At 45.1% G+C, this 26,852-nt stretch overlaps 1 protein-coding gene across 1 annotated transcript in view; it reads right to left on the bottom strand.

The window, feature by feature from the left end:
- BRDT (bromodomain testis associated) overlaps positions 1 to 26,852 on the bottom strand; it is a 63,528-nt gene that overhangs the window by 28,090 nt on the left and 8,586 nt on the right. Inside the window, exons 3-5 of the mRNA XM_044301702.1 lie at positions 14,469 to 14,606; positions 14,189 to 14,333; positions 2,841 to 3,019 (exon numbers count right to left, since the gene is read on the bottom strand). Coding sequence (XP_044157637.1) covers positions 2,841 to 3,019; positions 14,189 to 14,333; positions 14,469 to 14,606 — 462 coding nt within the window. The remainder of the gene's footprint in view (positions 1 to 2,840; positions 3,020 to 14,188; positions 14,334 to 14,468; positions 14,607 to 26,852) is intronic.

Below are 26,852 nucleotides of genomic sequence, written 5' to 3'. Positions count from 1 at the left end.
GCCAGCATGCATGTGGAACCAACACTTCCTGAACATTATGGCGCATAACAGGGAGTATTTAGTGTTAGGTTCCCATCTTACAGAGATCGCCTTGACGTTCGGCAGACGGGCTCAGATGGTTTTGTACAAAATGTATTTGCTAAGCATCGCATTAGCAATATAATATTTTTTGTGACTATGGCATTATTGTACTTTATCTGATATGCAGGGTGCTGTTGCATTGTCTTTTTTCTCTATGTTTTCAGCCATGGCAGCGCGCACCTGCGCATTGGGATGTGCTGACTAACCCCCTCGTCTTTGCAGAGCCTGAGAATACTTCATTTTCTATTAATTAATCCAATATATTCATGTAAAAAGCTGCTCAAACGCAGCTGGGACTCGAAGTTAAAACCTGTGAATCCTCCTTCTTTCCCAGATACAGGAAAAATCATCGTTCACCATCGCACCCCGAGTCCTGGAATGTGTCATCGGAAAATGACCTATCGTTTAAATCATGTTTTCATGCTAAGGAATTTTTTTATGGTGATTATTGTTTTAATCTTCTTTGTTACTATTTCTGTTTAGAAAATATCTAATATCGTGCACTTTTCGTACTGGCCACTAGGCCTAATATGTTGAGACTTCCTGTTCAGATATCTTTTCAGTAGCCACTGTATTATCATCACAGGCAGAATTAGAATGACAGACAACACACATTATAAATAAAACACAGGATTAACCATTCACAATATGTGATATCACAGCTTATCTACTCCCTCCTGACCTCTGCACAGGTCACACAGCATGCCTAGAAAACTCTCCCATAGAAGTCAATGAGGTCTCCACCACACCATTGTGTCTACGAACCATGTGGCTGCTGTTGAAGACCAAGAAGTCTTAACATTTTTCAGGCCTAGTGGTCAGTGTGAAATGTTCATGATTTTAGGATTATTGTTTTCAATATAGAGAGGGACAAAAAATTACCAAAAAGTCTATTAAAAAGTTTAACATACAAACGTGATTTAAACAATAGGTTATTTTCTGAGGACACATTTCTTTTAAAACAGCTACATGAAATTCAGTGGAACTATAGAAACCTCTTTATAGGTCATCACGTTTAACATCTCCCTCTCTGTGCTATACCTCCCTCAGAGTAGCATAAAAGGAGCGACTGATCTGCTTCAAATACAAACCGGAATCCTAAAAAGTTGGGACACTAAACAAATTGTGAATAAAAACTGAATGTAATGATGTGGAGATGGCAAATGTCAATATTTTATTTGTAATAGAATGTAGATGACAGATCAAACGTTTAATCCGAGTAAATGTATAATTTTAAAGGAAAAATACGTTGATTCAAATTTTCACTGTGTCAACAAATCCCCAAAAAGTTGGGACAAGTAGCAATAAGAGGCTGGAAAAAGTAAATTTAAGCATAACGAAGAGCTGGAAGACCAATTAACACTAATTAGGTCAATTGGCAACATGATTGGGTATAAAAAGAGCTTCTCAGAGTGGCAGTGTCCCTCAGAAGCCAAGATGGGTAGAGGATCACCAATTCACACAATGTTGCGCAGAAAGATAGTGGAGCAATATCAGAAAGGTGTTACCCAGCGAAAAATTGCAAAGACTTTGCATCTATCATCATCAACTGTGCATAACATCATCCGAAGATTCAGAGAATCTGGAACAATCTCTGTGCGTAAGGGTCAAGGCGGTAAAACCATACTGGATGCCCGTGATCTCCGGGCCCTTAAACGACACTGCACCACAAACAGGAATGCTACTGTAAAGGAAATCACAGAATGGGCTCAGGAATACTTCCAGAAACCATTGTCAGTGAACACAATCCACCGTGCCATCCGCCGTTGCCAGCTGAAACTCTACAGTGCAAAGAAGCAGCCATTTCTAAGCAAGATCCACAAGCTCAGGCATTTTCAGTGGGTCAGGGATCATTTAAAATGGAGTGTGGCAAAATGGAAGACTGTTCTGTGGTCAGACGAGTCACGATTCGAAGTTCTTTTTGGAAATCTGGGACGCAATGTCATCTGGACCAAAGAGGACAAGGACAACCCAAGTTGTTATCAACGCTCAGTTCAGAAGCCTGCATCTCTGATGGTATGGGGTTGCATGAGTGCGTGTGGCATGGGCAGCTTGCATGTCTGGAAAGGCACCATCAATGCAGAAAAATATATTCAGGTTCTAGAACAACATATGCTCCCATCCAGATGTCATCTCTTTCAGGGAAGACCCTGCATTTTTCAACAAGATAATGCCAGACCACATTCTGCATCAATCACAACATCATGGCTGCGTAGGAGAAGGATCCGGGTACTGAAATGGCCAGTCTGCAGTCCAGATCTTTCACCTATAGAGAACATTTGGCGCATCATAAAGAGGAAAGTGCAACAAAGAAGGCCCAAGACGATTGAACAGTTAGAGGCCTGTATTAGACAAGAATGGGAGAGCATTCCTATTTCTAAACTTGAGAAACTGGTCTCCTCGGTCCCCAGATGTCTGTTGAGTGTTGTAAGAAGAAGGGGAGATGCCACACAGTGGTGAAAATGGCCTTGTCCCAACTTTTGGGGGATTTGTTGACACCATGAAATTCTGATTTAACATATTTTTCCCTTAAAATGGTACATTTTCTCAGTTTAAACTTTTGTTCCGTGATTTATGTTCTATTCTGAATAAAATATTAGAAGTTGGCACCTCCACATCATTGCATTCAGTATTTATTCACGATTTGTATAGTGTCCCAACTTTTTGGGAATCCGGTTTGTACAATGTCTGTGGAAATGCAACACAAATGACTCAAAATTTATTAAATTAAGCAAACAGGAGCCCAAGCCACAGCCTACTTTGGATGGAGGGCTGGTGGGTGCAGTCTTGGGTGTAGTCCGAATGATAGATAATGGAACAAGGGTGGTTCTCTGTGGCATCATTGCAATAACTGGCCGTGGAAATGGATTCCTGTGCATTTTTTGAGAAGGCGCTTTTTTCTTTGGAATAGATGTTTGCTCCATATCATCCTTTGACTCTGGAAAAAAAAATAAAGGAATATTTAACTTAAAAAAAAATGTATTGAAATTGTCACCGTGTACAATTTTGGATTTATATAAAGTGATATTTAACCTACTCCATTCACTCGGGTGACTCAGGACTCCCATTCTCAGATGAGATGGTTAGGCTACTTTCACACTCGCGTTTGGCGCTGATCCGTCAGATAATACAGCCGTCAGCATCCTTTCAGAACGGATCCGTTTGTATTATCTATAACATAGCCAAGACGGTCCACCTTGAACACCATTGAAAGTCCATGGGGACGGATCAGTTTTCTATTGTGTCAGTGAAAACGGATCCGTCCCCATTGAATTGCATTAGAATGCAAACGGATCCGTTTTGGACCGCTTCTGAGAGCCCTGAACGGATCTCACAAACAGAAAGCCAAAACGCCAGTGTGAAAGTAGACATATATACTCATTGACAAAAAATAAAATAATGCACACAGATAGAAGTGTTGGATTGCTGAAAAACTCGGCATGCAGTCATGTCTCAGGCAGATCTGTAAATGATTACAGTTGTGGTCTGATTAGATACTGGCTCTTGCCACAAGTGGGCATAAAATTGCTTCCCCCGCTGCTTTACAAAAATACTCTCAGAGGCTACTTTGGGGAAGGTAACCTTATAGTAAGAATTCATGGTCAGGACACTACATCGCATTAATGGACTGAGAGAAGCAGGATAGTCATTTCAACAAATTTCTCACCATCTAGGAGATTCTGACGGTTAGGTGGTGTTTGTATGATCACACAGTAAACAGGCTTCTGACAGCCCACCAGTATGGAGGATCATTTGACAAGCACCAGCAAGCTCCACAGTTTTGTGGTCCACCATCCAGACATAGGTAGCAGCTTCATTACACACCCTTGTGTCTGCCCAGATTATTGTCAGGAGCTTAGCAGAAAGACATTTGGTGTCACGGTATCAATTACATGTCCTACCACCAACCATCATCACATTTGTTTGCAGTAGAATAGTAAATAAGAAGCCTGGACTGATACTGACTGGAACTGTATCATCTTCAGCAACAAATCCAGGTTCTGTCTGGGATCTGATCACTGTCGGGTTTGAGTATAGAGGCTTCTTGGTGAGCACGTCAATCCTGCCTTTGCTGTGGAGGGACACACTGCCTCAACTGCTGGTGATCTGGAAGCCATCACATACGGCAGTCGGTCACCTCTAGTAGTGAAATGAGGGACACTAACAGCTCCGCAATATGTGTAAGAGATCCCGCGGTCACGTGTCTTGCCTCTCACGGCAGGGCTTCCAACTGGAATCTTTTTTGCAGGATAACGCTCACCCACACGCAGCAAGGGTTGCCCAGGAATGTCTTCGGCAGATTATAACACTTCTTTGGCCTGTATGGTCACCAGATTTATCACCAATCAAGCATTTATAGGACTAGCTGGGACACCAGCTTAGGCAACCTACGAGTGTGCAGGATCTACAGGCCCAACTGTAACGTCTGTGTGCGAATGTGCAGCAGGATACCATTCGGAACCTGTATGCCTCCATAGCATCTCCTTAGCAATACTGAGTGTTGCTGAGGAAAGTCCATATTCAGCATCTACTGGAAAAGATAAAGATGGCTTGGAACTTAGAGGCTTCTCAGCCTGCCTCTTAGCTCACTACCCCAGCCCCGCATCGCTAGATGTGCCCTAAAGATCTCTATCTGCATATCTGACTTGCTGTCAGCGCTGATCTCTGGCGGCTCTGCTCCTTTTTCTGTATTGTCTACCCTTATCAGTTACTGAGGCAAAGAAGAGAAAAGAATGGGACTGCCAGCGATTAGCGCTTGTAGAAGGAATACAAAAACGCAGTACGTGGTCAGTGCTAATTGCTGGCAGTCCCATTCTCATCCCTCTTCCTTGTACTTGGTAACTAGCAGAGAAGCACATGGAGCAGAGCCCTCAATGTTCACAGCCCTCAGCAAGCCAGATGGGCTGGGACACAGGCAAGGATCATTACAGCACATGTAGAAAGGCAGGGCGTGGGTTAGTAAGATAAGAGGCAGGCTGGGAAGTCTGCCTCTGTATGAGCAACACAGCTGTCTCCAGTGTTACGTAGATGCTGAAGACAGACCCGACATAGCAGCACACAGAGGCTTGCTAAGGAGACCCTTAACATGCTGTATTCTAGCAAAAATAAGTACCTTTTCCTAACAGTATATTACAAAAATGGTTACAAAGGACCTGTCATCACAAAATGCAATGTGATCTGCAGGCAGCATGTTATAGAGCAGATTCATACATCGTTTTATGGGAAAAGATTCAGTAAAACCTATCATTTATACATTTATATCTTTGCAGAGGAAATGAAGATCTTAAAGACTTATGTAAATGAATACATTTGCTATCAAAATGTGACTAAATGTAATTGTACACGGTGCTTCAGAAAATAAAAAACATTTGGAACATTTATATCTTTGTTTACATCTCCTGTGAGCAGCTATTGGTACAGGGAGGAGGTGATAACAGTGACTGACGGCTCTCTTATGCACACAATCCTCCTCCCTCCTGTACCGATTGCATTTTACACTTCCCGTGAACAGCTAAGATATAAATGTATAAATTACAAATTTTACTGACTCTTTTATATATACTAATCCACTCAGCTTCTCCTGCTCTATAACATGGTGATTTCAGACTGCATTGCATTCTGTAGTGAAAGGTCCTCTTTAACCCCTTCCCGACCAGCGCTGTAATAGTATGGCGCTGTGGGAAGTGACTTCCCGACCAGCACTGTAGTACTACGGCGCGCTGATCGGGCAGGTGCAGGAGCGACGCTCGCCCGATCAGCTGCTGGGGATCGGCTGTCCCCTTTAGCCGGACCCAAGCTGTATGCGCCGGCATCGGTGAAAACACAGATGCCGGCACATTAACCCTTACTATGCTGCAGCCAGCACTGACCACGGCATGTGAGGGGTGTGTCCCCGCACTGTTGTGACAGGGACCCGATGGCAGGAAAGGCAGCCCGATGCCTTCCATGTAAGACTGAAACCCAGCCCCCTGGATCTCACAGGCAGGAAGGCTGTAAGTGTATTACAGTGTGTAATATACTTACAGCCAATGCATTACAATACAGAAGTATTGTAATGCATTGTACAGGGGATCAGACCCCCGAAAGTTATGGGAAAAAAAAGGTAAAAGTAAAAAATAAATTAAAAAAAAGCGCTTTTTTTTCCCATAATTAAGTAATAATTATTTATTTTTTTTAATAGGAAAAAAAAAAAAAGAGAAGAAGTGTACATATTAGGTATTGCCGAGTCCGTATCTACCGGCTCTATGAAAATATCACATGATCCACTCTCAGGTGAATGCAGTAAAATAAATAAAACAGTGCCAAAACAGCCATTTTTTGCCACCTTCCCTCGCAAAAAGTGTAATACCATGCGATCAAAAAGGCGTATTAAGCCCAAAATGGTACTCATCTCATTCCGCAAAAAATTAGACCCTACCTACGACAATTGCCCAAAAATAAATGAATAAATATGGCTCTAAGAAAATGACAACACAAAAACAAGATTTAATTTAGGGGTGGGCGATATGGCCTAAAATCTATATTGCGATATAATTTTAAGCATATATGCGATATATATCGCGATATATTGTTTTCTATATTGGGGGGGTTTAAACTTTTTTATTATTTTTTTTACTTTTTATTTAATAACTATTAGCCCCCTTAAGGGCTAGAACCGTTGTCATGTTCACCCTAATAGAGCTCTATTAGGGTGAATAGGACTTTACACTCTCCCTGCTGCCCTGTGCACACAACAGCAGGGAGCTGACCATGGCAGCCAGCCCTCTCATGTGCCCCCCAGCCTCTCCCTCTTATTAGCCCCCTCTGGTAACTCAAACCCACCCCCCCTCCCTCCCCAGCATTAATCATTGGTGGCAGTGGCCACAGGGTCCCCCTCCCCCTGGTGGCAGGAGCCCTATTCCCCCCCACATCATTGGTGGCAGCAGCAGTTCCGATCGGAGTCCCAGTAGTGTAATGCTGGGGCTTCGATCGGTTACCATGGCAGCCAGGACGCTACTGAAGTCCTGGCTGCCATGGTATGTCAGTGAGCAGCATTATACTCACGTGCGCCGTGGCCGCCGGGCGCTCCTTCTTCTGTCTGTGCGGCGCATTGCTAATGCTTATAGCATTAGCAATGCGCCGCACAGACCTATGAGAAGGAGCGCCCGGCAGCCACGGTGCACGTGAGCTATAAGCATTAGCAATGCGCCGCACAGACAGAAGGAGTGCCCGGCGACCACGGCGCACTTGAGTATAATGCTGCTAACTAACATACCATGGCAGCCAGGACTTCAGTAGCGTCCTGGCTGCCATGGTAACCGATCGAAGCCCCAGCATTACACTGCTGGGACTCCGATCAGAACTGCCGCTCCGTGGTCATATCGCAGTCCGGCGATATGCACAAAATCCATATCGTGGCACAAATTTATATCGCATATCGCCTATACCGCCCACCCCTAATTTAATTCTGTTAAAAAATGCATTTACTGTGTAAAACTGAAAAAAATATATAAAATTTGGGGACATAGATATTGTCACGTTTGTAACAACCTGCTCTATATTTAAAAAAAAAAATCAAAAAAAAATAAATCACATGAGATGCCCCTTCAGGTGAATGCTGTAAAAAGTAAAAAGCCAAAACAGCCATTTTTGGTCACCTTGCCAAAGTGTAACACCAAGCGATCAAAAAATTAGATTTTTTTGTACTCGCCGTAAAATTCTTTTCTCGTAGTAGGCATTGGGGGACACAGCACTATGGGTATATGTCCAACTACCACTAGGAGGCGACACTAGACAAAAAAAAAAAAAAAAGTGTTGGCTCCTCCCCGTTGGGCTATACCCTCTCCACAGGCACTAGATAGATCAGTTTGTACCAAAAGCAGTAGGAGAGAGAAGAAGGCAAGGAACCAACAACTCCCGTACCGGGAAAGATCAAGAGACCAGCCCGGAGAAGCGGAAGTAAAAAACATAGGGTGGGATCTGTGTCCCCCAATGGCTACTACGAGAAAAGGATTTTACGGTGAGTACAAAAAATCCAATTTTCTCGTGCATGGCATTGGGGGACACAGCACCATGGGACGTCCCAAAGCAGTCCCCGAGGGTGGGAAAAGAACAGCCATGCCACCAGTTGGGCATACAGGTGCGGGAGAACCATGTGACCCAACAAGAGAAAAGCACGAAATAGGCAGGAAGCCTCATAACAAGAGAGAAACCCCAAGGAAGCCACAGTGACGACTGCCCAAATGCCTGGGAGAACGACCCTGCAAGAAGAAGGAAAGAGGAACACCAAGCTCAGTTGAAGGCTGGAGAGAAAGTAGGACAGCATCGCGATTGGAGCTACCTAATATTCTAATTGTCTCAGGCGAAAGCACAAACACCCCGAGGCCAACCCCTGACGGGCCAGGGGAGCAAGGGAACATGGAATCACTGAAGGCCAAACGAGTGAGGGAAGCCATAGCAAGGCTCACTGTGAAGGAAGCAGGACTCCCCTCACCGCAAAGCAGGTTAAGAAGTTAAGTGCCCTATTGAGAGCAAAAGAGAAAATAAGACCTGCATCCCCAAACCAAGAGATGAGGAACGAGCCTCTGAACACAAAATATCGCTGAGAAGCGCAAGACCGGAGAACTCTGGCCAAACGAAGTGTCAGGGAAAAAAGGGGACCAGGTGCAGGCCCAGGAAATCTCAGCAGGGGGACACTGAAGTGAGGGAAGCCATAGCAAGGCTCACATATGAAGGGAGCAGGTCTCCCCCACTGCGAAGCAGGTGATGAGGTTAAGCGTCCTATTGAAAGGAGAAAACTCCAAAGGCGCTAAGGGAAATCGCCAACCCTTGGAAGGGAGGGCCGGAAAAAAGGAAAAGATAAGATAAGCCCTGCATCCCAAAACTAGGAGACGAGGAGCGAGCCTCTGAAAACAAAATATCGCTGAGAAGCGCAAGACCGGAGAAACTCCGGCCAAATGAAGTATCAGGGAGATGCAGGCCCAGGAAAGCTCAGCAGGGACACACTGGACTGAGGGACATGGAAGGAGAAGGAGAGTACTCCCAACAGTCTAAGGAGAAAGGTTCTACAAGTAGGAGTAAGTCCCTCCCGGAGGAGACCATAAGGTGGAAATGCAAACCGCGGCACTAAACGACTCAACACCAGGTACTTGACGTGGGAGGATGGGAAGACAAACACAAATCCCAAGAGGTCCACAAGGCTATTGGAACCCACAAGGGGAACAATCAACCAGGCCCCTCCCAAACAACGATTATCATACAGAATCTGTGTGGTCAAATGAACGGGGCCAACGAATCCAGAAAGGAGTACCCGCTATGGGCTCACAAGGAACCAGGAACTGAACCACCAGAGGGCAACGAAAACCAGAATATCCAAGAAAAAATTAAAAGAACCACCATATGGGAAAGAATTGGCCATGGACAACTAGCCATTCTAAGAATATTGGCCAGCAATCTGCATACATTGTCCTGGGGAGGGCAAGTACAGCGGCTTGGGTTGTACCACTAAAACAACAGACACCCATATGCATAAGGAATGGCGAAGTCGCTAGAAAAAAAGCGGGAGTTACTACACGAAATGTAGAAACAATCTGCGACCGACATACAGAAGACTCCCAGGGGGAGAGAGTACCAGACAGGCGCAGACAACAGCAAGGTCCCAGGGGACTGCCCTCTGTTAAATAGTACAACTAAGCAGAGAATATAAAGGAACTCCCGGACCCCGAAGGAACAACAGAACCCTGTCCAATGCCAGAGCAATCAGACCCCAGAAGGATTCCGTGTGGCGGAGGACATCCACTGATTGCCAAAAACTGCTGCAGCGGCCGGTGCTCACCAAGCTACGTACCCCAACAAGGAGAAGATCCAGTGGAGGACACTGTACTTCACCAGGAATGGTCCGCCCTGTAATAGAAAACAATGCGGGTACTCCTTTATAATATGGGGAACGCGGAGTGCAGCAGACAGTAGTATTTGATAGGGATGGCAATAGCAACCCTAGCACAAAAGCCCACAACACCTGGCCATGGTGTAGGGAGCGTGGTTGTATGTGGACCACCCACCAGATCAGCCATATACTGGGTACACCAGAAGTAGCACTAGACCGACAAGGTGGAGGTGGGGGTTGGGCTGGCCCACCCCTGCCAGATATGGTTACCATGTACATGCTGAACCAGGATGGCCGTTGTGGACAGTGCCTTGAGAAGTACAAGGAGCCCGACCGTAACGGAGTGGCAGATGTATGGAAGAACCAAAAAGGGAAGTAACCAACATCCGCAGCACAGATTAGAGCCCGGGGAAGGAAGCACCCAGTAATACAGAAACTGTATGGGCCCCAGATTGCACCATAGGGCCCAGCACGTGGGTACTAAAAATACATGCCTAAAACCGAGGTGAAGTGGCTGCATGTTGCACTCTAAGGAGGGTGGAACAAAGCCACAGCATCCGGGAATGCGAACGCATTTGGAGGGAACAGGTCCTCAACCTGTAAGGTAGAAATACGGCTGTGTAGTGTAGAGATTCGACCAGAGGTGCAATGGGTACAGCATCTGGAGATGGTAGAGGTACTAGATTTAAGATCAGAGCGATGTGGCCGCATGGTGCACTCTAGATCCAGAGAAGTGCAACGGCTGCCACGTTAGCAATGGTACCTATATTCCGCTCGGGAAGGGGAAAATAGGGCTGCACGGTACCACAAAGAACGACAGGTGCACACCACAATTAAGTAAGTGCAATGGCAACTGACGGAGGCCCTATATTTCACCTAAAAAGAGGGAAACAGGGCCGCATAGTACACCATAGAGCCAGACAGGTGTAACAGCTGCAGCATCGGAGACTGTGCAGGAACTCTACCTAAGAAGGGAGTAAGATGGCTGTTTTGTGCCCACTATGATGAGGTGGGTGCAGTGGCCACGGCAATATAAGGTGGCCTCGATATCTCGTCCAGTAAGGGAGAATTAGTGCCGCAAGGTACACCATAAGGCCAGACAGGAGCAATGGAAACAGCCTCTGGAGATAGTGAAGGTACCTATGAAGGGAACAAGGTGGCAGCCTGGTGCCCACTAGAACCAAACAGAGGCAATTGCTACAGCAATTGAGAGTGGCCTCTATATCTCGCCGGAAAAGGAGAGATAGTGCCGCACGGAACACAATAGAGCCCGCCAGGGATATTGGATACAACATCAGGAGATGGTGTAGGGACTCTACCCATGAAGGGAGCAAGGTGGCTGGAAACAGACAGGCGCAATTGCTACGGCAATTGAAGGCGGCCTCCATATCTTGCCCGGTAGGGGGAAATAGTGCCGCATGGAGACGCCATAGAGCCAGTCAGGAGTAATGGCTACAGCATCTGGAGTAGGTGTAGGAACTTACCTATAAAGTAACAAGGCGGCTGGAAACAGACAAATGTCATCGTCACGGCAATAAAAGCCAGCCTTTATTCTCTGGTACAGGCACTACAAAAGAACCTTTAGAGGCCGAGAAGGGTTACCAACCCTACAAGAGGCGTTTGCCTGAATTATCAGCTTGCCTAGAACATAGCCCCTGGATAGGGGAACCAGGAAGGTCTGTCGTGTACAGCCTACAAGGGCAAACGTACCAGAGACACTGCGTAGGTGTCTCAGTTGCAAAGCGCTGTGACGGCTACCTTACCTGTGCGTTAATTACCTGTGCAGGCAGGAGAGCAACATCCGAAAGTCCACTAGAGGGGCACCAAACCTGGGTAGGGTACGTATTACCATGCATGTTTGACTTGACCACACAGAGATTCTGCATGGTGGAAGATCGCCTGATGCTCTGTTCCGAGGAATCGGTGCAGAGGTGTCCCCAGAGGCAACTGACAGAGAAGGCTTCGTCACCAGCCTCAGGCCTGTCCTGGGGGGACCCGAGGAGGGGTGGAAGCTAGTTGAGACCACCAGAGGTTGGTCCGTGGACCCTGTATCCGAGCGTGAACGTGGCTCATCCACAGGGAGGACCCTGGGACAGGGGGGGGGGGGGGGGAGAGGAGACTGCAATTTGTAGGTAGCGCTCCAGCAACTCCACCAGGGATTGGGCGAGTCAGGCAAGGTTCCCATGGTTCAACACGGAGGGAGCCCATTCAAGGGGGACAAGGCGACCACATGGAAACCTCCGTAGACAACGGGCGCACGTTAAAAACGTGGCGATCCGATAGGGAGGCTGGGAGGGGAGGTCCTCAGAGCAGCAGGGCTGTCCTATCTGTCCCCGGATGCCACGTTCCCAAGAGGTGCTGCAGCAGAATCGAGAGGGGAAAGGAACCTGGAGAGCAATTCAGCCAGAGGCTGCCTACCAGACCCCAGGAGCTGTGCAGCGCACCCCAAGCAGGAGATCAGAAGATGGCGACCGGCAGAGAGCAGGAGCCGACAGCCAGAGGAAGAAACGCCCCTCTGAGAGAGAGCAGGAAACCTGGAGCTGGATTGGCAGGCAGGAGAGGGCCCCCCAGGCTCCCCCCACAGAGGGGAGGAGACTGAGTAAGCCCGGGAAAAACGGAAAGTGGGCGGGGAGTTGCGGCCTAGTATTAGGGGAGCCGGGGCCTAAATTAGTGGAGCGCGGCCGGGAACAAACGGCCGTGATCGCGGAAGTGCCCCAGAGCTGCCGCGACGAATGGGGGCCAGGGGGGGAGAGAAGTTAAGAAGCGACCCCCAGAGAGGAAAAAACAGAAGGCCAGGAGGCTTCTGGGGCCAGGATACAGCTGAGAGACTGAACAACCAGTGTAGGTACCCGGGAATGGAGGAGAGGGGGGGGGGGAAACGCGTGAGGGACCCTAATCTAACATACTCACCCTCAGACGTCTTCAGGCGCAGCAATAACCACCCCCTCGGCGGACTCAACACGGGAACCGTGGGACTGCCGGAATTCCACTGCGGAAGCAGATTAGGGGACTGGGTGGCTGCCAGGTACCTGAGTACGCACCCGCAGGGGGGCAACTAAAGTGGAACACGAAAAAAATGATTGGAAAAAAAAAAAAAGGAGCAGGATGACCTGCACAAAAAGCAGGTCAGGTCTGCCTTCTATGGACACTAGAACAAGACTGATCTGTCTAGTGCCTGTGGAGAGGGTATAGCCCAACGGGGAGGAGCCAACACTTTTTTATGTCTAGTGTCGCCTCCTAGTGGTAGTTGGACATATACCCATGGTGCTGTGTCCCCCAATGCCATGCACGAGAAAGTCTTATGTACCCCAAAATGGTACCAATCAAACCGCCATCTCAGCCCACAAAAATGTTTACCCTACATAAGACAATTGCCAGAAAAATTTAATAAAAATAGGGCAGTCAGAAAAGGGCAACACAAAAAGAAGATTTCATTCTGTTCAAAAATGCATTTACTGTGTAAAACTTAACAAAAATAAAAACAATAGACATATTAGGTATTGTCCCATCCATAACAACCTGCTTTCTAAAAAAAATAAAAAAAATAACATGCCCCCTCAGTTGAATACTGTAAAAAAAATAAAAAATTTAAACTACGCCAAAACAGCCTTTTTTTTCACCTTGCCTCACAAAAAGTGTAATACCAAGCAATCAAAAAGTCCTATGTACCTTAAAATGGTACCAATGAAAAGGTCACCTTATCCCGCAAAAAAATAAGCCCCCACATAAGACAATCACTCAAAAAATAAAAACCAATGGTGCCCATAAACCAATCCATCAAAATCTGTGCTGCAAAAGCCACATGGCTCCCCTTCCGTTCTGAGTCCTGCCATGTGCCCACCCAGCAGTTTACCACCACATATGGGATGTTGCCATATTCAGGAGAAAATGGGTAACAAATTATGGGGCTTTTTATGAAACATTTGGGACTAAGGGTACTTTCACACTAGCGTTTACATTGACTATATTGAAGTACAATGTGTCACAAGAAAACAGTTTCAGAATGGCCTGGATAAGTAAAAGTGTTCCGAAGTGATTATCACAAAGTGACACATGTCGGATTTGCAAAAAATGGCCTGGGCAGGAAGGTGAAAACTGGCCCGGGGTAGAAGGGGTTAATATCAGGTTCCTTACACAAAATTACAAATAAACTGAAATTACACTTTAAAGATCTTTACTCTTGCTGTTACACAAAAGAAGAAGCTCTGAATGACAGATTTCCGCGTCACTTCAGATGATTACCTCCTTCAGATGATGTGCGCATCTTCTTCTTAACACTTCTGTTTCCGACAACAGACAATTCAATCTCTTCATGGGGCATGTCAGCAATTTTCTGCATAAACACTTTTTCCAGTTCTTGAGCCATTAAGACAATATCATCTCCAGGCTGCAATGGAATATTCACTTCATAACTGAATTTGAAATACAATTGCCATTTCACATGGATCTGTCACATTCTGCCCCCACAAACGGCCTAAACGTCTACGACAGGTGAACGAAGACTTACGTATGACAGATTTACCTTATTGTAAATGTAGCAATTGGTGAACATGGCATTGAAATCCTGCGTGCAGTCCAGAGCCCTTGGGTAATAATTATATTCCAGCCTCTTTCTTATTGTACTCAAATCCATTGGATTCTTTATAATTTTATAATAATCCTGTAGGTAAAGTCAGAAAACATAACATAAGTGGGTGCTGGTCTATCACATGTTCTGGAGGACTGGAAGTTAGAGGGGTATTCCAGTGAGACTAAGTTGTGGATAGGGGACAACTATTAGATCGGTGGGGTTCCTATCACTGGGAACCACACTAATCACGAGAATGGTGGCCCCATAGCCCCCCTCCCCAAAGGAATGGGGCTGAGTGAAATACCAAGCAAAGCCGCTATACAATGGCAGGGGTGGACTGGGAACTAAAAGTAGCCCTGAAAAAAATTAAAAAAAAATAAATAAAATTGTAAGTGACCCCATGTTGCATGCGGGTCCATACTGAAAGAAGGCAGGGAGAAGGGCCAGCAACATCATGGGGCAGAGCAATATACCAAATACCACAGTGCAGCACAAAATACTACCACCCGTGGCCACAGTATTGAACTGTATAGTTGTCCTGAGTTCGTTGATACAGTTGAATTCAGGAGGGCTGCTGGCCAGGCGAGGAGAGAATCAGATCATTATGTACCTGACTGGTGGCCGTGAGGAGGGCTTAAGGTGGCCCTTCTAGGCATCGGCCCAACTAAAAATTTCCCTGTAAGGTCTATGGCCAATCCTCCCCTGTATAATGTACAGCGCTGTGCTTTCGTAAGCTGCGACCAAGCACAGCGCTGTACATTGTATGGCGGCTGTGCTTGGTATCACACTCAGCCCCATTCACTTTTATGGCACTGATCTGCTCCTAGGCCATGTGACGGATGAAGGCGACGTCACTGGCCTAGGGAAAGCTGTGAGAAGACCACGGCACTCACAGGAGCACCGGTGGCTTCTCAAACAGCTGATCGGCGGGGATCCTGGGGGTCGGACCCCCACTGGTCAGATAATGATGACCAACCCAGATGATAGGTCATCAGTATTAAACGGTCGGAAAACCCTTTACCATAATCACTTTTTAGCATATTTTTATATTCAAGAGATAGGTTAAAGAGAACCTGTCACCTCTCCTTATATGTATTTTTAGTACCTTCTTGCATTCCCCATATGATAACAATTGAGGAGCATCTGTTCTTACAACTCTATGATGTCCCATTCCTTTACTATTCCTGAATGAATTACTAACAATTTGAAATGAGGCTCCAGATGGGTCTTACCTGTTGGGAATGGCACATCAGAGAGTAAGGCCTCTTGCACACGAACGTCTGCGCCCGAATCTCCTCCTTGCTTACAAAGTTAGATCGCCGTAATCTCACGATGTGCGAGCTTGCGAATGCGCAGTTCCTTCCCTGAGGCTGATGCCAGCACAGGGAAGTAACACTATGCTGGCACTGCGCATGCACGAGCTCGCGCATCACGATCTAACGGCGATCTAACTGTGAGCAAGGAGGAGATTCGTAGGACGCAGACTGTGCTGGGCTCCTTCACAGGGGGCGAGGCTGGGCTCCAAGGAGGTTAGTGCAGCCCCTTGGGCTCCTTACCAGGCTCATTTACATATCTATAAAATCATTTTTTTAACACAATAAAATGAGACCGCTTTATGGGACAGGTATATTGTGGACATGCTAGCGGCGATCTAGCCGTGCATGTCCGCAGCTCTAGAGGGTAAAACGAGGTGACAGAATCCCTTTAACACCTTCCCAACCTCCACTGTACATGTGGGGTATTTTAACATGGCACTCGTTCAGAAGCTGAGCAAGTGCCATAGCTGCCAGATATCTGCTATTTTGCACAGATGATCACATGTTTAAGTCCCCTAGGGGGACTTAAAAAATGTTAAATAAAAGGTTTCAAAGTAATTATTTTAAAAAAATTAATCTAAATTGCTGATTCACCATTTTTTTGTTGCTTCACCTCGGCAAAAAAAATTTGGAAAAGGTGATCAAAAATGTCATACACACCAAAAAATTGCATTAATAAAAACTACAGACGCCCCAAAAAAGTCCTCGCACAGCTCTATAGAAACGGCTATAAAAAGTTTCAGGGGTCAGAATATGGCAATGCAAAGAAGAAAAAAAATATATATCTTCAAAGTTTTTATTTTTTTTTAAGGATTAAAACACAAGAAAAACTACATAAATGTTGTATCACTGTAATCGTACTGACCCAGAGTATGAAGGTAGCAGGTGCACCACATAGGGCATGCTGTAAAAATCAAGCCCATGAAACCTTGGCGGAATTGCATTCCTCCCCTTTTGGTTATTTTTGCAAACTTTCCACTACATCTTATGCAATATTAAATGGTGCCATTAAAAAAGTGCAAATGGTTCAACAGAACAAAAGCCCTCATACGGCTATGTGAACGGCAAAAACTAAAAAAAAGTTATGGTTTTGGGAAGGCAGTAGAAAATTCAAAAGAAAAAATGGAAAATAGTGTCTTATTTGTTCCCAGCTTCCCATTATATTGTATGGAATAATAAATGATACCATTAGAAAGTACATCTTGTCCCACAAAAAAATCCTTCACCACTATGTGAACAGAAAACATGTTTTTGAAAGGGAGAAAGTGAAAGTAAAAAAAAATAATAATAATAATTAAAACTGGTTACAACATGAAGAGGTTAAAGTGAAAAAAGTGGGGTGATGTAGATATGAAGCAATGTGACATATTCAAATGACAGCACTGTCCCTGACATGGTGTGAAGCTGTTAGCAATACACCCCAATAAACAGGCATGTTCAGAGTGGGCAAGAGAGAATGGTATATTTCAGTAGAAGAGATCACCAGCTACCACTTTTCTCCCAGTGTAGAATGGATTTTACAGGTTAAAATCCTATGGAGTAGATACACTATATGGACAAATGTACTGGGACGCACCTCCTAATTCTTAAATTCAGGTGTCTCATTCGGTCCCATTGCCAAGGGTATATAAAATCCAGCCCTTGCCATGCGGTCTGCCTGTACAAACATTTCTAAAGGAATGGGTCAATCTAAAGAGCTCAGTGAATTCCATCCTGTAATTGGATGTCAGTTGGTATAATTTCTTCCTTCCTAGATATTTCACCATCAACTACAAGTGGTATTATGGCAAAGTGGAAAACTTTAGGAACCACAGCGACTCAGCCAAGAAGTGGAGACCACGTAAAGTCACCGAGTGCCGAGGTGCATCAACGCTCTGCTGACTAAATAACTGCAGAGCTCTAAGTGGGGTATCTGCTATTATTTAGCTGTTATGTTATGCTATGCCCTTACACCAGCATGACAAGGTATGGCTGGAAGGGACTGGGTTAACAACCCTGTTCCTCACCGCTTGGTAGGAAGGGCGGGTACTACTTCCTACCCAGAGGGGGGAGTTCTAGCTAGGACAGTGTGGAGTACAGAGTCAGGTCCAACTGCTCTTGCTCCAAAAGGTCTTAGGGACCAGTCACTATCCAGCTCTTCGGTGAGACCACTACTCCAGAGAGATTAACAGAATTATGACGGCTGTCCTGAAAAGCTACAGTTTTATATAGTCAGCACTATGACCGGAAAGCCACAGCTTTACAGACTCTGCTGCAGGTCAGTGACTAACTGAGTAAAGAGAGACGTATCCCTTTACTTCTGGTCTGAGTCTTTAAATCACCTTTCCACTGCACTGATCCACAGGGAGTAAGGGTCCATTCACACGTCCGTTTTGGTGTTCCGCATCCGTTCCGATTAAAAACGGAACGTTATGCGGATCCATTCATTTTCAATGGAATCCGCAAATAATCGGAGAGCACTCATGGTGCTCTCCGATTCCGTGATTCCGTTCCGTTCCGTGGGTTCCGTTTATTCGGATCCAGGAAAAAAATATACCCTGTCCTACTATTTGTCCGATTTTGTGTTCCGTCATGCCATTCTAGTCAATGGATCCGTCAAAAATGCGGAAGACATGCTAAAAGCATCCTCATGTCATCCAGATTTTCGGATCCGCAAAAAACAGGAACGTTTATCTGGAAAGGTAAAAATACTGACGTCTGAATGGACCCTAAGAGTGAGGGAGTACTGACACGTCCTCTCATCTGAGCCACTACTACTCCCATCCTATGCACAGACTCCTCAGGGGCTTGCTGCATAAAGCTCTTCTGGCATTAACATCAGCCTAAACACTGGAGCTTGATGGCATGGGTTTACACAGCTGCGTGTAGGACTAACTTCACCAAGCATCAGATGGAGTAGTGCAAAGCACAATGCCAATGGAAACATGTTCTGTGGAGTGATGAATCACGCATCTCCACCTGGCTGACGGATGAGTATGGGTTTGGTGAATGCCAGGAGAATGCTACCTGTCTGACTGCATTGTGCCAACTTTAAAGTATGGTGGAGAGATAATACTATGGGGCTGTTTTTAGGGACTGGCTTAGGTTCCTTAGTTCCAGATATTAAAGGGGCTGGCTCATCACACACATTGATGGCATATCACTAGGATATGCCATCATTGTCAAATTGGTGTGGGTCCCACATCTGAAACTCACGCCTATTTCCTCAATACAGCCCTGAAATGAAGAGAGCAGCTGCTGCTATGGGAGTTCCGAAAATAGAGTACTGCGTTAGCCATGTCTGGCAGTCCAGCAGCGGCATCCACTCTTGCGTGGTGCACTCTCCATTCACAGCTATATAACTACCTGTTCTAGATATAGGATCGGGTTCCCAGAGGACCAGCACCTATCTGACACTGATGGCATATTCTAGTGATATGCCATCAATGTATGAAATGAGCCAACCCTTTTAATGCTTCGGCATGCTAAGACATTTTCGACGACTGTACCCTTCCAACTTTGTGGGAACTTTTTTAGTGAAGGCCCTTTTCTGTTCCAGCAAGACTGTACTACCAGTGCACAGTCCATAAAGGCATGGTGAGGTGAGTTTAGTGTGGAAGAACTTGACTGGTCTGCCCAGAGTCCTGACCTCAACCCCATCCAACACCTTTGGGATGAACTTGAATGGAGACTGCGGGCTAGTTCCTCTAACCTCACAAATGCTCTTCTGGATGAATAGGCTATGAGCTTGAGTAGATCTTAATTATACTGCCAAGCACAGACAGTTTTCTCACCACTTTTGACAAGTGGTGGGAGAAGTGAAAATTTGCACATTAGAGTAGAAATATGGCATGCAACATCATTTGTGACTTTTTATGCTACAACAGTTCCATAAATGTCCCTTTGCACGTTCTTAAGTAGACATAGGAATCAAGCTGGGAGATACCTGCAGATATTAGGTTGTCAAAGGAATTGGATACATTTTAATGAACAGGACCCCAAGTGCGATATAACAATACAATTGGAGCCAAAACCCAGTTGTGGAGACCAGGTAAGTATGAACCCCACTGCGGGTACAGCCACTCTGATGGGGTCTGTTAAAATTTAATGTTTGATAACCCCTTTAGGGTCCATTCACACGTCCGCAATTTCGTTCCGCATTTTGCAGAACGGAATTGCAGACCCATTTATTTCATCTTGCTGGCCGGATCCGGAATTGTGGATCCGCACTTCCAGGTCTGCAATTCCAATCCCCCAAAAAATAGAACATGTCCTATTCTTGTACGCAATTGCGGACAATAAAAGGCATTTTCTATGAGAATGCCGGTGATGTGCGGTCCGCAAAATGCAGAACGCACATCGCTGATGTCAGTGTTTTGCGGATCCACGTGAATGGACCTTAAAGGGGTCCCTCCTTTGGCGCCGGCAGCATGAGCGCGTCCATCACTCACTGAGCCTGCGCCGAATACTAAACGAGACAGCGCAGGATTTATGGGACACTGAGGAGAACTTGAAAGTCAATCAACTGGACCTGGGCATGCCAAAGGGTGCGTAGACTGAGCCTCTAGGTGCTGAAGCAAAACCCTAATAAAACCTAGCGGCTCATTACCATATCTTTATTTTAAGAGAACGGCGGCAGGCAGGGAGTTATAAAGCAAATTGTTATGTACTGCTGACATTAGCACATCGCTAATATCAGTCAGCTACATAACGTTATTTCTCATGACAAAAACTCTTTAATGGCAATTTGATTTCCCATAGCCTCCACAATGGCACTGATAGGAGCTTGATCCCACCTCCCAAGGACAGGAAACAGCGGAAGCCCAAAATAAAAACACACCTCCTCCTACCTACTTCAGTTAATAACAGAGAACCGAAGACATTTCATAATCATAATATCTTCACATGAAAATACAATGTGTAACATAGAACAAACAAACAATATAGAATTCTCTTTTCTTTTTTTTTTTTTTGAGGGGGAGGGGAAAACCCAGTGCCGTTGTGGAGGCTACGGGAAATGAAATTACCGGTAAGAGTAATTGTTATCTTTCCCTAACGCCTCCACACCGGCCGGCACTAATAGGAGGACTTTTAGAGTAGAACTTTTTTAGGGGGGAGGAACCACAGTCTAAAGGACTTTCCGTCCAAACGCCAGATCCTGGTTGGCCATAACATCAAGTTTATAATGTCTAAAGGTCATAGGGTTGGACCATGTGGCTGCCCTACATATCTGATCATCTAAAACAGCACCTCTTTCAGCCCAAGAAGTGGACAAAGCCCTTGTGGAATGGGCGTTCAACCCAGTGGGAGGTGTAACCTTCTTTTCTTTGTAACAAAGGATGGTACCTTATTTTTCACCCCATAAGACGCATTTTTTCCCCCAAAAGTGGGGGGGAAATGCCCCTGTGTGTTATAGGGCGAATACTAATGAGCGCTTCCATTATGGATGCACTCATTAGTACCGGAGGACCAGGAAGCGGTGAAGGCGCTTTAATCATCGCTTACAGGTCCTCGGCTTTCAGCTGTAAAGGCTATGCACAGCGTGAGTGCGCTCTATGATCTCACTCTGTGCGCAGCCTTCACAACATAGCCGACAGCAGGATGAAGAGGATCGTGCTGTGGGTGAGGAGCTGCAGCAGCTAGGAGCAGGAGAGGCAAGTGGGTTTTTTATTTTATAAAACATGCGGCAATATGGAGATGCTGGGGGCAATATGGTAATGCTGGGGACTGATCTGCGGGCAATATGGAGATGCTGGAGACTGATCTGGTGGCAATATGGAAATACTGGGGGCAATATGGAGATGCTGGGGACTGATCTGGGGCAATATGGGGCTGCTGGGGGGCTAATAATCTGAGACAATATGGGGCTGCTGGGAGATGATCTGAGGCAATGGGGGCTACTGGGGCTGATATGAGGCAATGGTGGCTGATTAGAGGCATGGGGCTCTTATTGGGGGTCTCATTAACATTGAGGGTCTGATTGCTGGTCTGACCTGAGTTCTAATGAAAAAAAAAAAATTCTTATTGTCCTCCTCTAAAACCTAGGCGCGTCTTATGGGGCGAAAAATCCGGTCGTTAGTTTTATCCAACGGGCTATCGAAGCCTTAGAGGCTCCCAGACCCAGAATTTTTTTTCCTGAAACTGGACTAGAAGGTGGTCAGATTTTCTAAAGGATTCCGTAGCTTTAAGATAGGCTAGAAGACATCTCCTAACATCTAGATGATGGAAATTTTCCTCCTGATCTTCAGTTGGGGATGCACAAAAGCCAGAATTAGTACTCACCGGTAATTCTTTTTCCATGAGATCGCCACAACGGCAACACAAGGAGATTGACCCCAGACATCTGTAGGGGCAGGAAGCAGAGAAAGGTTTAAATACCCCCCTCCCACCAACACCAGTGATTCCAAAATAAAAAAGAGTAGAAAGGTGGTGGATAAACAAGTAAATTTAAATTTTAAACCAAAAAGGAGAAGATATTACTTCATAGCATCCCAAAAAAGAAAAAGATAATGGGAGGGAAAATATGTGCCATCGTGGCGATCTCATGGAAAAAGAATTACCGGTGAGTACTAATTCTGGCTTTCCATAGCATCACCACGACAGCAACACAAGGAGATGTACAAAATATAATCAAGGGGGGTAACAGCCTGAAGGACTTTTTGTCCAAAAGACATGTCAGATTTTTTGAAAAGGTCTAGTCTATAGTGCTTAACAAAAGTATGGACACTAGACCAAGTAGCGGCTTTACAAATTTCAATTTCTTCTAAGGAAACACCAGCTGTCTCCGCCTGAGAGGAAGACATCACTCTGGTAGAGTGAGCCTTCAGATTTTCTGGACAAGAAAGATTCTGAATAGTATAACAGGTTGAAGATTTAGAAATCTTCTGTCCTTTGTTTTTTTTCCCCTTGAATTGAACAAAGACAGTCAGATTTCCTAAGATCTTTTGTAGAATCTATGTAGTCAAGTACAGCATGTCTGACATCTAGGGAGTGAAAGGTAAATTCCCTGTCATCTGAAGGGTTATCATAGAAAGATGGGAGCATGATCTCCTGATCCTTGTGGAATTTAGAAACTACTTTCGGCATGAACCCCGGGTCTAGCTTCAGAATTATTCTATCATCTTTGACTTGAAGGTAAGGTTCCCTTCATGGATAACGCCTGTAGTTAGCTAATTCTTTGGGCAGTGGTAATGGCCACCAGGAATGAAGTCTTGAACGATTTTAATTTTAAAGAACATTCACTCAATGGTTCAAAGGGGGGACACGATAATCCTGTGAGAACAATATTTAAATCCCAGGTAGAAATACGAGATTTTATTGTTGGACGTAGTCTGGTAACCTCGTTCAAATCTCTTGATCCATTTATAACTTGCTAAATCAGTGTCATAGAAACAACTTAACGCTGACACTTAAACTTTGAGGGTAGAAGGTCTTAAACCCATATCAAAGCCATTCTGCAAGAAGTCCAGAATCAATTGTATATTGGGAACGGATTTATTAGGAGAAGATAATCCCGACCAAGAACAACATTTCTTACATATCTTTATATAAATGGTGAAGGTAACTTTCTTTCTGGAGGCCTTGAGTAGAAATCACCGAATCCGAAAGACCTTGATGTTTCAAGATTTGGGTTTCAGGATCCAAGCTGCCAAATTTAGAAAGTCCGGGTCCGGGTGAAAAATTGGACCCTGATGTAGAAGGTCCTTCCTCCTTGGGAGGAGCTATGGTTCTATTCGACGGCCATCTTCCGAAGAATGGGAAACCAGCTCTTTTTCGGCCAACAAGGTGTTATTAGAATGATGTTTGTTCTGTCCTGGTAACTCTTCTGTATCACTCTTGGTATTATCAGAAGTGGCGGGAAGGCATAGTAAAGCGCTTGGTCCCATGTGAAGGAGAAAGCATCTAGAATCCACGGGTTGTCCCTGAGGTCTAGGGAGCAAAATGTTGGAACCTTTGAATTTTCCCGAGGGGCAAACAGGTCCACCTCCGGTATGCCCCATTTGTTCGTTATCATATGGAAAACCTCCTTGTTCAAAGACTATTCCGATTGGTCTATCTTCTTCCGGCTCAGGTAGTCCGCTTCTATATTCAGGGATCCTTTCAGATGAACCGCTGAAATTGATTGTATGTTTATTTTTGCCCAACTGAATATTCTTGTGGATAGTCTTATCAGGCTCATTGATCTCGTACCTCCTTGATGATTTAGGTAATTTATTGTCGTCGTATTGTCTGAAAGAATTTTTAAGTGATGGCCCTGGAGCTGTGACTCTGCAATCTTTAGGAGTTTCCCATACCGCCCTCAGCTCCCAATAGTTCGACGACTGAATCCTGATTAAATTGGACCATGGACCCTGATAATATACATCTCAGACTTTCGATCCCCAGCCCAACTGGCTTGCATCTGTGGTAATCTGGGTGTGAGGCATCTTCCTCCATGTTACTCCTCTGGACATATTTTCCTGGATCATCCACCACTGAAGTGAGGATTTTGTTCTTTGAGGTATGGTAACTCTGATCTAGAGAGGAAACTTGTTTGTCCCATACGCTGAGTATCCACATTTGAAGAGATCTGAAGTTAATCTGACACCATTGGACTGATGGGATGCAGGAAGTGAGGATACCTAGAAGACTCATTGAGTCTCTGATGGAATAGGTCCTTCTGCAAGAAAATACTGTGATCTTCCTTTGTATATCTGATATCTTCCCCCGAGGTAGACTGGTTAACTATTTGAGAGTCTAGGATAACTCCTAGAAACCTCATTTTGGTTGATGGTACTAGGTTTGACTTCACTCTGTTGACCATCCATTACAGACTGTCCAAGCTCAGTAGAAAGACGTCCAGGTCCCTTTGTATTTGGGGGGCAGAGTTGTTGGTTATTAAAAAATTGTCCAGGTAAGGGAAGATTGTCAATCCCTTCTTCCTCAGATACGCTACTACCTCTATTATCAGTTTTGTAAACACTTGCTGGGCCGAAGATATGCCGAAAGGGAGAGAGGTAAATTGGTAATGGTGAATACCGCCCTTGTGGTCTTTTATTGCAAATCTCAGGAATTGTTAGGAACTGTGATGTATTGGGACATGGTAGTATGCGTCGCTTAAATCTACCGTGCACATAACTGAATCTTCCTGTAACAGGGGAATGATAGAATATAGGGTCTCCATACAAAATCTTCGGTAGGAAATGAACTTGTTTAGGAGCTTCATATTTATAATGGTTCGAAAGGAACCCTCTTTTTCACCCCAAAAAAAGGTTTGAATAGAACCCTTTTCCTCTTTCCAATGTGGGGACTTCTGTTATCACATGTTTGGATATTAACTCCTGAACACCCTTCCAAATTGGGCTTTGAGACAGAGCAGGGAGTTTTGAAACTATAAATCTTCTTGGGGGAAGGGCAGAGAATTGAATACTGTAACCCAATTTGATAATTCTTAGAGCCCATGGATTTAGAAAGGAAGAAACATCTTCAGCCTTCCCCCCACCCTGGCGTCACTGATTTTCGTTTCCCTTCTGAGATGAGGAGAGGAAACCCTTTCCTCTCCCTCCTTTAGAGTAGCTATAACGCCCCGTTTTCCCTATACCACTGTAGGATCTGTTCTGATTAGAGGGGGCACGAAAGGGATATTTCTTTTTGTAGACTTTTTCTTCTGGTAACCCTTTCTTTTTATCAGAAGCCTTCAAGGATTTTATCCAATTCAGGTCCGAATATATATTCACCCGAGAAAGGAATAGAACAGAGTTCTTATTTAGAGACCTTGTCTCCAGACCAACATTTTACCCAAAGGGCACTCCGAGACGCATTTGAGAGTCCAGCGTCCTTAGCCGCAAAACGCACAGATTCTGCGGAGGAATCCGCTAGGAATACCATGGTGGATTTTAAAAGGGGGAGCGCATTTAGAACTTCTTCATTACTAGACACGATTTTCTAACTCAGAAAGCCAGACAAACATGGACCTGGCTACAGAGGTAGCAGCTATGTTAAATTTTAGATTGTACATAGCAGCGTCCCAGGACCTACGTAATAGATCAGTCTTCCTGTCCATAGGGTCCCTTAGTTGTGAAGCGTCCTCAAAAGGAAAGGAGGTCTTTTTATAGACCTTCGCTACCCGAGCATCTATTTTAGGAATCGTATTAAAGATTTTTGCTTCCTCCTGATCAAACAGCAAACGATTCTGATAAGCTCTGGAAATTCCTAGACGCTTCTACGGATCAGACCATTCGTCCAATATCATTCCTTTAATGTTCTCATTATCATTAATAGGAAAGACCCTAGTTTTCTTCACTCTAAGACCTCCAAACATTTCTTCCTGAACAGAAGGAGCTGTTAGTATTTCTTCTACCCCTATGGTTGCCCTGACTGCTTTCAGTAGCTTGGGCATATCCTCTGACACAAAATAGAATTTTCTTCTGCCTTCAGAGATATCTCTCTCATTGTCTGTCTTCCTTCTCCCATACTTTGGAAGAAGAGGCACTATCCCCAAAGTCATCTGACTCAGAGGAAATGGAATCCCCTGTTTTCAGTCGCTTATGTGGAGGCTCGATTTGAAGAGGGGTATCTTTGTGTAACGCAGACAGACGCAAAAGATTTAATTTCCTCCTGCATCATGGCTCTGAACTAATCCATTAATGATGGTTGTTCATCAAGTATAATCCTAGCAATGCAATCACTGCATAGTTATTTCGAATGATCATCTGGTAAACTTTTATAGCAAGAAATACATTTTGTGGATTTTTTAGGCTTTCTTTGCATTTCTTTAGGGATCTAAGAGCAAAGAGATTGGAGCCCCATTAGTATTAGGGAAGGCATAAAGGATCCACAATATTTGCCCAGAAAAGTTAAAAGGCATTAAAAATTCCTTTCCCTCACTGGGGACTTACGGAAGGCGGCGCAGCAGACTCAGCATGTTCTGGTGCAGACATCCTGGAAGGGATAGAGGAGCCACGAACTCCCCACTACCAGGAACGCTGACGAGAAGGAGATTTTTGAAACGTCCTCCAGGATCCCGCCGCATATATGGCCAGCGCGCCGCCTTCGTTACTTC

Source organism: Bufo gargarizans, chromosome 7 (genome assembly GCF_014858855.1).
Source record: "Bufo gargarizans isolate SCDJY-AF-19 chromosome 7, ASM1485885v1, whole genome shotgun sequence".
In the NCBI taxonomy this organism is placed as follows: domain Eukaryota; kingdom Metazoa; phylum Chordata; class Amphibia; order Anura; family Bufonidae; genus Bufo; species Bufo gargarizans.
This window is presented reverse-complemented; position numbering and strand designations above follow the sequence as displayed.